The 13,030-nt window shown below is 43.3% G+C and overlaps 1 protein-coding gene across 9 annotated transcripts in view; it reads right to left on the bottom strand.

Moving 5' to 3' along the window:
• Positions 1–13,030, bottom strand: part of LOC125451546 (lethal(3)malignant brain tumor-like protein 4) — a 290,557-nt gene that overhangs the window by 155,648 nt on the left and 121,879 nt on the right. For all 9 annotated transcript variants that reach the window (XM_059645844.1, XM_059645843.1, XM_059645845.1 and 6 more), the window contains 2 exons: positions 9,820–9,905; positions 2,133–2,243 (listed from right to left, as the gene is read on the bottom strand). In XM_059645844.1, coding sequence (XP_059501827.1) covers positions 2,133–2,243; positions 9,820–9,905 — 197 coding nt within the window. The remainder of the gene's footprint in view (positions 1–2,132; positions 2,244–9,819; positions 9,906–13,030) is intronic.

Raw genomic sequence — 13,030 nt, 5'->3', positions numbered from 1 at the left:
TGGCATCATTGTGGCACTGCAGGAGGCCCATGATGGACATGTCGTCTAAGGAATGGGAGGGGGAGTTAAAGTGGTTTGCAACTGGGAGGTGCAGTTGTTTGTTGCAAACTGAGCGGAGGTGTTCTGCAAAGCGGTCCCCAAGCCTCCGCTTGGTTTCCCTGATGTAGAGAAAGCCACACCGGGTACAGTGGATACAGTATACCACATTAGCAGATGTGCAAGTGAACCTCTGCTTGATGTGGAAAGTTTTCTTAGGGCCTGGGATGGGGTTGAGGCAGGAGGACAAGTGTAGCACTTCCTGCGGTTGCAGGGGAAAGTGTCGAGTGTGGTGGGGTTGGAGAGGAGTATGGAGCAGACACGGGAATCACGGAGAGAGTGGTCTCACCAGAACGCAGACAAGGGTTGGGATGGGAAAATGTCTTTGGTGGTGGGGTTAGATTGCAGATGGCAGAAGTGTCGGAGCATGGTGTGTTGGACCTGGAGGTTGGTGGGGTGGTATGTGAGAACGAGGGGGATTCTCTTTTGGCGGTTATTGCGGGGATGGGGTGTGAGGGATGAGTTACGGGAAATGCAGGAGACACGGTTGAGGGCGGTCTCGACCATTGTGGAGGGCAAGGGGAAGTTGCGGTCCTTGAAAAACGAGGGCATCTGAGATGTATGGGAGTGGAATGCCTCATCCTGGGAGCAGATGCGGCAGAGGCAAAGGAATTGGGAATAGGGGATGGAATTTTGCACGAAGCTGGGTGGGAGGAGATGTACTCTAGGTAGGTGTGGGAGTCGGTGGACTTGAAATGGATTTTGGTTTCTAGGTGGTTGCCTGAGGTGGAGACAGAGAGGTCCAGGAAGGTGAGGGATGTGTTGGAGATGGTCCAGGTGAACTTCAGGCTAGGGTGGAAGTTGCTGACGTGGATAAACTGTTCGAGCTCCTCTTGGAAGCATGAGGCGGCGCCGATACAGTTATCCATGTAACGGAGGAAGAGGTGGGGTTTGGGGCCAGTGTAGGTACGGAATAGGGATTGTTCCATGTAACCCATACAGAGGCAGGCATAGCTTAGGCCCATGCGGGTACCCATGGCCACCCCCTTTCTCTGTAGGAAGTGGGAGGAATCGAAAGAGAAGTTGTTGAGGGTGAGGACGAGTTTGGCTAGGTGGATGAGGGTGTTGGTGGAGGGGGACTGGTTGGGCCTGCGGGACAGGAAGAAGCGGAGGGCCTTTAGGCCATCTGCATGAGGAATGCAGGTGTATCCAAGAAGGTGAGGGATGAGGGATTTCACAAGCTTCAAAATCTCCCCTCCCCCTACTGCATCCCAAAACCAGCCAAGCTCATCCCTGCCTCACTAACCTGTTCTTCCTCTCACCTATCCCCTCCTCCCACTTCAAGCCGCACCTCCATTTCCGACCTACTAACCTCATCCCGATCCCTTGACGGGTTCCCTGGAATCACGTATCCCCTCCCTACCTCCCCACCTGCACTCACCTCCACTGGCTCTATCCCCAGCCCTTTAACATGTCTGTCTCCTCTCCACCTACCTTCTCCTCTACCCATCTTCAATCCGCCTCTCCCTCTCTTCCTACTTACTTCAGAACCCTCTCCGCCTCCCCCTTTTCTGATGAAGGGTCTAGGCCCGAAACGTCAGCTTTTGTGCTCCTGAGATGCTGTTTGGCCTGCTGTGTTCATCCAGCTCCACACTTTGTTACCTGGTCATTATCACGTTACAGTTTACGGAAGTGTACTGTAGTGATTTTTTGCACTGCTACAGTGACTACATTTCAAACGTATTTCATTTGTTGTAAAAAAAATCCTTTGAGAAGTCAGTGGTTATGAAAAGTGCAATACAAAAACAGGACATTGACTGATCAGCTGTACTAAAGTCCGACATGGATAATTTGAATTTAGGATAAGGGAATTCCTAGCTAGTTTGAAGAATAATTAGCAAACTGACAATGTCAGCAGCAATCAGTCAGCCCCATAGACAAGTTTTAAATTAAACTTGGTTGTGATAACATTACTCAGAGAATGGGATGAACCCAAAAATCCCTGTGTAAGTTAGCTGCGTCAAAGGAATGAAAAATCTCAGCCAGACATTTTGAACAGTTACATCGAGCATTCAGAATCTCCAAATGAGAAGTACCTTTATCCTTTGATCATCAACATCTACAATTGTTGCAACTCGAATCAACATTGGGTTTCTTCTGTCAACAGCTTCAAGCTTCATTTTCACCTGGAAACCATGTGGTGACCTCTGTAGGATGGAAATTTCAACAGTTATGATATTTTACGGCGAAGAGCCTACTGTTTAAACTTGGTGAACAAGATTCCGAGCAGGTATGTAGCATAAACTATCACCACCCAATACAAATAATTTTAGACTACTACATGAACAAAGTCCTGAACTGATAGCATGAGAAAGCATCAACTTTTTGAAACCATAACACAGAATAAATAAATCTAAATTTATACCAAAGAGATTTTACCGGGGCTCTATCGTCAGACAGAAATATACACAAATTAAATCAAAGTGCTGATTAGGAAAGCCACTGAATTTTGACTCGTTGGGAATACATTGGAAATCTGAAACAGGAAATTAACCAGAAACTTGATTTTATATGTACCCAAAAAATAATACAGATATAAATATATAATGTACCTACATTGGGGTTGATAGTCTATTTTCACAGAAATCATAAATAATAATGTAATACATATATACCATAATATTTATTTTCATAGAAGGAAGTTAGGTGGGAAGCTGAACAGCTGGAGTAAAGGCAGAAAACTGGAATACTCAGAAGGAAGTAGCAGAGCATAGGAAAGCAAAGTAAAAGATTCAAATCAATGACCAGTGTAGATGACGGATCAGTGACCTCAAACATCAACTCTGTTCTTCTCTTCTCAACCACCAGACAAAGTAAGAATTTCTAATATTTCATATTTTTATTTCAAAGTCCCAGAATCCACTGTACTTTCCTTTTTTAGAATCTGGGATCTCATCTCGAGGAGTCGAGGGGCACAGCCTTTAGTCACCCGTTACAAGGTCAGTGGTACATCGGTATGGACAGGGGCAGGTGAGGGCAGGGATGCCTGGCATGAGGACCTCTTCCATAAGCAGTCTCCTCCTGTTAATTTCACATGCCAATTCAGCAACCTTGTCCATGGAACCAAACACAACAGCCTCAAGGCCCTCCGCTTCTTCCTGTCCCGCAGGCCTGACCAGTCCCCCTCCACTGACACCCTCATCCGCCTAGCTGAACTCGTCCACACCCTCAACAAATTCTCTTTCGATTCCTCCCACTTCCTACAGACAAAGGGGGTGGCCATGGGTACCTGCATGGGCCCAAGCTATGCCTGCCTCTTTGTAGGTCACGTGGAACAGTCCCTCTTCCGCACCTGCACAGGCCCCAAACCCCACCTCTTCCTCCGTTACATTGATGTATCGGCGCCGCCACTTGCTCCCCAGAGGAGCTCAAACAGTTCATCCACTTCACCAACACCTTCCACCCCAACCTCAAGTTCACCTGGGCCATCTCCAACACATCCCTCACCTTCCCGGACCTCTCAGTCTCCATCTCAAGTAACCAGCTAGAAACTGATGTCCATTTCATGCCCACCGACTCCCACAGCTGAATACAATACACCTCCTCCCACCCACCCTCCTGCAAAAATTCCATCCCCTATTCCCAATTCCTCCGCCTCCACCGCATCTGCTCCCAGGATGAGGCATTCCACTCCCGCACATCCCAGATGTTCACGTTCTTCAAGGACCGCAACTTTTCACCCCGCAGTGGTCGAGAACACCCTTGACCGCGTCTCCCTCATTTCCCGCAACACATCCCTCACACCCCGCCTCCGCCACAACCGCCCAAAGAGGATCCCCCTCGTTCTCACACACCACCCCACCAACCTCCGGATACAACGCATCATCCTCCGACACTTCCGTCATCTACAATCCGACCCCACCAGCCAAGACATTTTTCCATCCCACCCTTGTCTGCTTTCCGGAGAGACCACTCTCTGTCCGTGAGTCCCTTGTCCGCTCCACACTCCCCTCCAACCCCACCACACCCGGCACCTTCCCCTGCAACCGCAGGAAGTGCTACACTTGCCCCCACACCTCCTCCCTCACCCCCATCCTGGGCCCCAAGATGACTTTCCATATTAAACAGATGTTCACCTGCACATCTGCCAATGTGGTATACTGCATCCACTGTACCCGGTGTGGCTTCCTCTACATTGGGGAAACCAAGCGGAGGCTTGGGGGCTGCTTTGCAGAACACCTCCGCTCGGTTTGCAATAAACAACTGCATCTCCCAATCGCGAATCATTTCAACTCCCCCTCCCAATCCTCAGACGACTTGTCCATCATGGGCCTCCTGCTGTGCCACAATGATACCACCCGAAGGTTCCAGGAACAGCAACTCATATTCCGCTTGGGAACCCTGCAAGCCAATGGTATCAATGTGGACTTCACAAGCTTCAAAATCTCCCCTTCCGCCACTGCATCCCAAAACCAGCCCAGCTCGTCCCCTCCCCCCACTGCATCCCAAAACCAGCCCAGCTTGTCCCCACCTCGCTAACCTGTTTTTCCTCTCACCTATCCCTTCCTCCCACCTCAAGCTGCACCTCCATTTCCTAACTACTAACCTCATCCCGCCTCCTTGACCTGTCCATCTTCCCTGGACTGACCTATCTCCTCCATACCTCCCCACCTATACTCTCCTCTCCACCTATCTTCTTTTCTTTCCATCTTTGGTCTGCCTCCCCCTCTCTCCCTTTTTATTCCAGATCCCTCACCCCATCCCCCTCTCTGATGAAGGGTCTAGGCCCGAAATGTCAGCTTTTGTGCTCCTGAGATGCTGCTTGTCCTTCTGTGTTCATCCAGCTTCACACTTGGTTATCTTGGATTCTCCAGCATCTGCAGTTCCCATTATCTCTGACAACAGCCCACCAAATGTCAGGGTCAGTCTCAGGGATAAAATAAAGGATAGTGGCATTGACCTCTGAAGATTCCGTGATTTTTAGAAGAAAAATATGTATAGAAGTCGAGGGAATGATTAGGGTACCCTAATCACAGCACTAGAAAGGTGCAGGACAGCACCTGAAGCAGGCACCCTCAATGTGTCTCAACAGAAGAAATTTCCTCACTCAGGCGGTGGTGAGCCTATAGAATCCTCTGCTACAGAAGGCAGACCATTCCATGTTTTTAAGAACAGTTAGTTATAGTTCTTAGGGCTCAAAGGATCAAAGGCAATGTGAAAAAAGCCAGAACAGGATACTAAGTTGGATGATCAGCCACGATCACATTGGATGGTGGAGCAGGCTCAAAGGGCCAAAGGTGTTAGGGTTCTCTGGATCTCATTTTCTAGGAAACATGTCAAAGACAACTGGAAATCTTTCATGTTGGATTCTTGACAATGACTCGGATTTGGAAGAAATTCATCCAGGTTCACTGCATCTCGTTTCAACAAATAAAAACGGTGCTGCTGTTTTTGAAAGTAAATGCACCTCAGAGGCAGACAGAAAAAACTTGAAGCAGAAACTCGTTCAAACTCAACCGTCTGCGGTATCCCGTGCTATTTCACAAATCTGTTGGAGACAGATTGGCTGACCCATGCAGTCAACTACATATCCAGCAGGATTTCACCAAATGCTCGAGTGAGTGGCTTACCTGACCATTTCAGAGCACGATTAAGGATCAATCACATTGTTATGGCTTTGGAGTCTCATCTTGGCCTCAACTGGTAAAATCAGTCCGAGTGAAGAAAATGGGTTTTTACAACACTCAATGAGAGTTTCAAAGTCACCAAGCTGGATACAATTTTAAATTCCAGATTCTAATAATTAAACCAGCATCTTATGTTGAAGACTTACAGCTAAATTTCTGTGGTGGATATCATGGAAAACCAGCATTAACAATGCTTCTTCAATTAGGGTGGCACGTTGGCTCAGTGGTTAGCCTCACAGCACCAGGGACCTGGGTTCAATTCTAGCCGCGGGAAACTGTCTGTGTGGAGTTTGCACATTCTCCCCGTGTCTGTGCGGATGTCCTCCGGTTTCCTCCCAGGTGTGCAGGCTAAGTGGATCGGCCATGCTAAATTACCTGTAGTGTTTAGGGGTGTGCGGGTTATAGGGGAATGGGTCTGGGTGGGATGCTTCAAGGGGCAGTGTGGACTTGTTGGGCCAAAGGGCCTGTTTCCACACTGTAGGGAACCTAATCTAAAAAAAATCTGGCAAGAAATCACTGTAGGCTATTTCATTAGGTTTAAAATGTTGGGGTGGGAGGCTTGAATGATTTGCACTATCCTTAAAGACACTAGCAGAAGGGTTCTGTGCAATTACTGGGTCTCATGCACAATTCCAGGAGTTTCATCAGATTTTCATCATTCAACGTCTCAGGAAAATGGAAAACATGGAATGACATCTTGTAAAGATGCCATCTGGATTTGAAGGAAACACTCAGTTTAAAATGTCATTGTAAATTTACTTTGGTGCTCACATAGTCTGTTGGCCACAATATTTGCCTCTAGTGAAAGAGGGTCTAATATTCCCCTTCTAACCTGCATGGTACTGCCATGGTGTTGGGCAACTTCCTTTTTCTAATTTCAGCTTCTGTAGCTCAGTGAAATGTGATATTAAAGAAGGGGCTAGTTAACCTGGAAGTAATAGGCAGAAACAGCAATAATTTTAAACAATGTAAATGAACAGAGGGTTGGGTAATAAATGGCAGCAAGTGTGAGACACAAGGAAATAATCATATGATTATTATTATGGAATTATAAAAGGTCAGTTAAAGAACATCCGAGCTTTACTGATAGGTGCAGCATAAAATTGTGGGTATTGACTGTGTTTTAAGATTGGAAGGAAGACAAGGTTAACAAAACACACAGGATTACAGTCTTCATAAGAGATACAAAGCACAAAAAGGCGACAACACTATTATGCTAAACAAGCAGAAAACAGCCATTCATAACCAACTAGATTACTGTGTGCAATTCTGGGCACTGCACTTTAGGATAGACTTGTAAGCATTGTAGAGGATTCAGAAACGATTTACAATAATGAATGAGGGATTACAGTTGTGTGAATAGATGGGAGAGGCTGTTGTGAGTCAAAAAGAAATACAAAAGCAACATGCTGAACTACAGTGCAAGTTCAAGACAATATAAGTTGGTGACATTACATGAAAGCTGCAGTTCTCTCTGCTGACCACCTTGAACAAGACACAGATGAAATATTCAACCAAACACAGAGAAAAGCAACATCAAGATAATTGCAAAAATTGGAGCTACCTAGCTTTGGGAAGAGTCAACCGAGTAAAGACATTGCTATAAGATTTGGAATCGAAACAGGTTAGATAAATCTCATAAAAACTGAAAGAACTGCAGATGCTGTAAATCAGGAACAAAAACTGAAGTTGCTGGAAAAGCTCAGCAGGTCTGGTAGCATCTGTGAAGAAAAATATCAAAGTTAACATTTTGGGTCCGGTGACCCTCAGAACCAGAGAAACCTGGTGTTCTATTCCAGGTTAAGCTGAGTCGGTCGTGAGGAAGTGCTTAGAAACAACAGCCTGGATTATATGGGGCTCTGCAGTTCCAATCCCCACAGTTTAAAAAGTTAACAGAAGCCTCCCTTTCTAAGAACCTGTTGTCTGCCCTGTGGCAATTGTTTTGCTTTATGGCGAGTGATTTCTGTCCCTAATTTGGCAGTCAGTTCCATCTGGCTGATCAAATGGCCAACAGCACAGTATGAAACTGTTTGACACTGCTGGGCTTCAGGAAATCCCACAAATCTCAGAAGCCTAGGTATTGATGAAGGGAGTTGGGAGTAGTTTAGTAGGGTTGAATGGTGGTAGTTTGAGGCAGATTAGGAGCCAGGTTTAGGAGTGGAAAAGAGAGAGAAAATGAATGATCCTTTGGGAGGGTTGCTTTGCAATGGGTCCAGGAATGCTCCACACAGAACATTCTCTCCCTTACCACTTGTCCAACATCAATGCATCAATCTAAAGTTGCCAAACATTAGTGGGGGAGATGCACTCATCAGGGAAGTACCGATGATGGCAGATAAGGGAGACCACCTGATGCCTCTCCCATCATATGTAAAATTTCAAACAGGTTGTAGAATGGGGGCTGGTGACCATGCCACCTCCCAACTGAACCTCAATCAAGGAAGCGTAGAACCCAGGTGTAAATTAACAGTGACTCAAACAAGCAAAAACAAATAACGTGGAACCGGTAGGGATCTGTTCGGGGCAAAGCATATTTAACTAAATTGATTGATCCTTATGAAGAAGTGAGAGAAGGTTGATAAGGACAGTTGATATGTACATTGATCTGGAAAAGGGCATTCATTAAAGCCCCATTTAGGCTTACTCGCAAAGTTAAAACCCACAGGTTAAAAGAGGCAGAAGAATACAAAATTGTGTGGAATAAATAATAGGAAAATTGTGGGCATTGACTGTGTTTTAAGACTGGAAAGAAGACAAGGTTAACAAAACACACAGGATTACAGTCTTCATAAGAGATACAAAGCACAAAAAGGCAGCAACACTATTATGCTAAACAAGTAGAAAACAGCCATTCATAACCAACTAGATTACTGTGTGCAATTCTGGGCACTGCACTTTAGGATAGACTTGTAAGCATTGTAGAGGATTCAGAAATGATTTACAATAATGAATGAGGGATTACAGTTGTGTGAATATATGGGAGAGGCTGGGGTTGTTCTTCTCTGAGAAGATAAGACAAAAGGTCTGTTTTAAGATGATTGTCTAAAGAATCATGAGCTAGATGATGGAATTTTTTTTAACAACCGGTTAGGATCTCAAATGTCCTGCCTTCTAAAATGCTGGAAACAGATTCAGTAGTAACCTTCAGAAAGCATTTTGGATAAATACTTGAAAATAAGCCACTAATACAAGGAAAGAGGGAAAATTGGACTAACTGGCTTGCCCTTCAAAAGAATTGGTAAAGAGTCTTTGGGCTGAATGCTCTCCTGCGCTGTTATTCTATGATGTTAAGTTACTAGAACAAGAAACACAGATTAAAACTGATCAGGGGAACAACTGATGTGATATGCCAAGAAGAATACTGTCATGCAGAGTGTAAAATACATGAGGTGATCTTCATGCAGAGTCAAAAACTTTCAAAACAATTTAGATGCCGTAGGATGATGTGAAGAAAGAATGACAAGTTGCTTCCTTTGGCAGGTAAATGAAGACAGTCTCTGCGATCTATAATTCTCTTGTGGTCTCTAAGACAGCAACTACTTGAAGCATTATACATTTTGAGGCATATTACCTGAACTATCTCTCGGAATACCTCTGCAACACCCTTATTCATTGCTATAGAGTTACCCATTGGTAAATGCAGAAGCAATCAGAGGAATACTTGTATTATGCACAAAAAATGAGAGGTGTGCTAATATGTATTTAGCTCTTGGTTTCAAAGCACTTCAGAATGTTCTGCCTACTACTAGTAAATTGGGAACACTTTTAAACACACTGAACAAAACATACTGACAGATCATAGCCCTATACAGTGTTACTTCACCAGTTAATATGACTGGTGCCAGTGGTGTATGCTGGAATTATGCAATGAAACACAACGCAGCCAATACAATGGATGACCTTATAAATGGCAAAAAAAAATTGTCATAATGGGGCAAATTTCAAACTTTAACAATCAGGAAATGTTTATAACTTATTTTTTAAACTATTTGTAATTATTTGACATCATTTACATTAGTTCATAAAACAATGTAACTTGTTACTCAATGCTATCTTACAATATCTGGAGTGGATAGTTGCGAGAGCAATGACGTACCGCTTTGAAAGCACGAGCTGGAGCAGAAGTAGCACCCAACTCCTCCAAATATTTCTTCCAGGAAAAATTTTCTGCATCAGAATGTCCTGGAATAAAGAGCTCACCAATTACACTGACTTGGAATGACATAATCATGGTCAAAACATATGGAAAATGCAACGCTCTCTCTACAGGTTACTAAAAGGTCACACTCAGTTTTGCTTTTCAAACATTATCTGATGCACTGAATTGGTAAGTCTGACATTGATAAGTCTGAAAACTTAGAAAATGTGTATTTTCCAAATACAAGCTTGACAGAAAAAAGCCAAACTTTCAGTGTATAAAACCACTACATTTCTGCAATATAATTTAGATTCCTATTTAAAGTAGGTCAAGGAGAGCAAAACATTTTCTATGACACATTCTTCTCATTGAGAGCAGTTCTCAAATGATAATCTACTGCATGACACTTTGTAGGGAGAGTGCCAGTTAAAAAACGGACAGCAATGGAAACTTTACAGATTGACCGAAGACATCAGAGAGGATAAACATTTTGAAATGGGCTTTGAAGATGACAGATGCTAACAAATAACTGTGAATTATATAGCTACTTCGCAGATTGAATTAATTACTTGCAAATGCTATCACTGATTTTAATCAATTTCCATGCAGCAATATCCCACAAACAGGGCTGTAATAATGACTGGACCTGTATTTAGTGATATCGCTCAGAGCTAAATCTTAGCCAATCAACAAACAAAAAATCTAGTTGCAAATACAGCCATGGATTTTTTTAATGACCATTTTGATCAGGCTTTGTTTTAAGATCACATCCACAAAGATGGTGCTTTCTCAATGTAGTGTGCACCTTCAATACTACACAACTGTCAGCTTGGATTGTGTTCAGATGTCTGGCAAACTGACTGAACTCATCACCTTCTAATTCAAATGCAAGAGGGTAACAAGATCTGAGAGAACGGTGACAAAAACAGAAATTGCTGGAGAGGCTCAGCAGGTCTGGCAGCATCTGTGGAAAGAAATAAAAGTTAACATTTTGAGTCCAATGACCCCCTTTCCTAGAATGGAGAGAATCGTGCTCTAGACTGACAAAGGTCTACTTACCTCACTCTTACTTTGTGCAGTAGCATTCCTACTTTAATGGCCATTACAGAAGAGTTGGGTCTAGCAGTGTTCAGTCAATTATTTCTAAACCTTGCTTTACTTTCCCCTTCGTGTCATTTGTCACTCTTACCCTCTTTTCTCTTTTCAGCTTCAGTAAAAGAGTTAATGGGTTGAGGTGCACATTAAACCTTTTCAAAGCTTTTCAAAATGTTTACTTCTCTCTTCCAATGCTTGTATCAAATTATTCCTTTCCAACTAAGTTTCATAATATTAATGTGCTCCCTGTGCCTTATCCTAAAGATTTATAAAATGACCTGACATTCATGAACCTGGTACCATCAGCACATTACAATTTAAGTCTGTGTAGCATCTATTATTTGCTATTGGAACATTAACCATGCCAGTATCAGAAAATCATAGTCTCTTCTTTCTTCCACTCTTGTAAGCATGTTAGTGGGGGTACTTTCTAATGGGACTGTTTCATCACTGTGTTGAGGAAAATTGATGTAGAAATTTCCAGCTCAGGATGTGCAACCTTGCCAGGGTTTCCATAAGTCTTCCACTAAACTCATGATGGATAAACTCCAAGTGGAAAGTCCTCCCTTATCTTGCCTTTTGGTACTCCTTTCCAAAAATGTCATATTCAATATGTGGCTCCTAATTTGATGTGTTCAATAAACTTGAAAGTTGCTTTCCTATTGCCTGAAACCGATACCAAGATATAATACAAAATGAGAAATATTACAACATAGATTCCTAAACACAAAACTTCCATTCTATCTTTCCAAAAGAATAAATCACCTTTATCTCCTATTGTGCTTTCTATCCTCTCACTAACGGTCCATGCATTAAACTTTACTAATCTTGCCACATTTTCATAACTCCTTTCAAAATGTACATATGCAACACCTGCCACATTCCCTTTCTCTCTACATTTCGGGCTAAACCTATGACTATTTTTCATAAAAACATATCCATCTATGTTGCGGGTATTTTTTTCCCCAAAACCAAGCAAGATAATCCGATATAATCCTTTTAATACATAAAGAATACGAATTCATTGCCAAAGACCTTCACTTCTGAGCAGTCGCTGGCATCAAAAATATCAGAAGCTATTCAGTGGAATGGAAACAATATGAAAATAGGTCATTTAGAAATAAGTTTAACAACATTGAAAAAAGGAAGTGAGGTACCTACATATAGGTTTCTACTGATCCCAATTACATCCATGTGACAGAATATCCTAACCTGGAATAAAGTCACAAACTATTCTGAGGTGAAGTAACAGGTGTGAACCACTACACAGAGATAATGGGAACTGCAGATGCTGGAGAATTCCAAGATAATAAAATGTGAGGCTGGATGAACACAGCAGGCCAAGCAGCATCTCAGGAGCACAAAAGCTCTCTGATGAAGGGTCTAGGCCCGAAACGTCAGCTTTTGTGCTCCCGAGATGCTGCTTGGCCTGCTGTGTTCATCCAGCCTCACATTTTATTATCTTGAACCACTACACAGTCTGCTTAAATGTACAAGTTTGACAGAGCACTACTAGATTCTAAATTTAATGGAAGTGTGCATGTGGAGAATTGGGTGAAAGAGCTTGAACTTTTGATGGTGCACTGAGAACAACTGCACCGCTCTAAAGTCAAAGAACTAAACAGTCCAATGGGCATTATCCGACCTGCTCATATCTCTTGTAATTGGCTTCTGATTCCCTGTTGCGAAAGGATAAAATCATTAGCACCGCAATACCCTTCTAACTGACAGGTTTGGGAAATGCATGTGGGGCCAAACTCATTTTGTGGATCAGAGGGAGTAAAAGGTGACCTTGTGCCTCTTTCTCTCCCAAGCTTTTCGTCCTGGCTTTAGGAATAATTGTTGGCTGGAAGTAAAGGTATATTTCCTGCTTTCCTTTGAATAGCACTGTAGATTTTTTTTTGTATGCCAACCAAAGAGGCAGACAGAGCCTTATTTTAACACTGCATCAGAAGGACAAAATGTTTGACAATACAGCATGCATTCAATATTACACTGCAGTCACAGTCTGGATTATGTGACCAAGTCTCAGCCCTGAAGTTTCAAAGTGAAAGAGTTACCTCTGAGCCAAAGC

The sequence above is a fragment of the Stegostoma tigrinum genome, chromosome 5, assembly GCF_030684315.1.
Source record: "Stegostoma tigrinum isolate sSteTig4 chromosome 5, sSteTig4.hap1, whole genome shotgun sequence".
NCBI classification, from domain to species: domain Eukaryota; kingdom Metazoa; phylum Chordata; class Chondrichthyes; order Orectolobiformes; family Stegostomatidae; genus Stegostoma; species Stegostoma tigrinum.
This window is presented reverse-complemented; position numbering and strand designations above follow the sequence as displayed.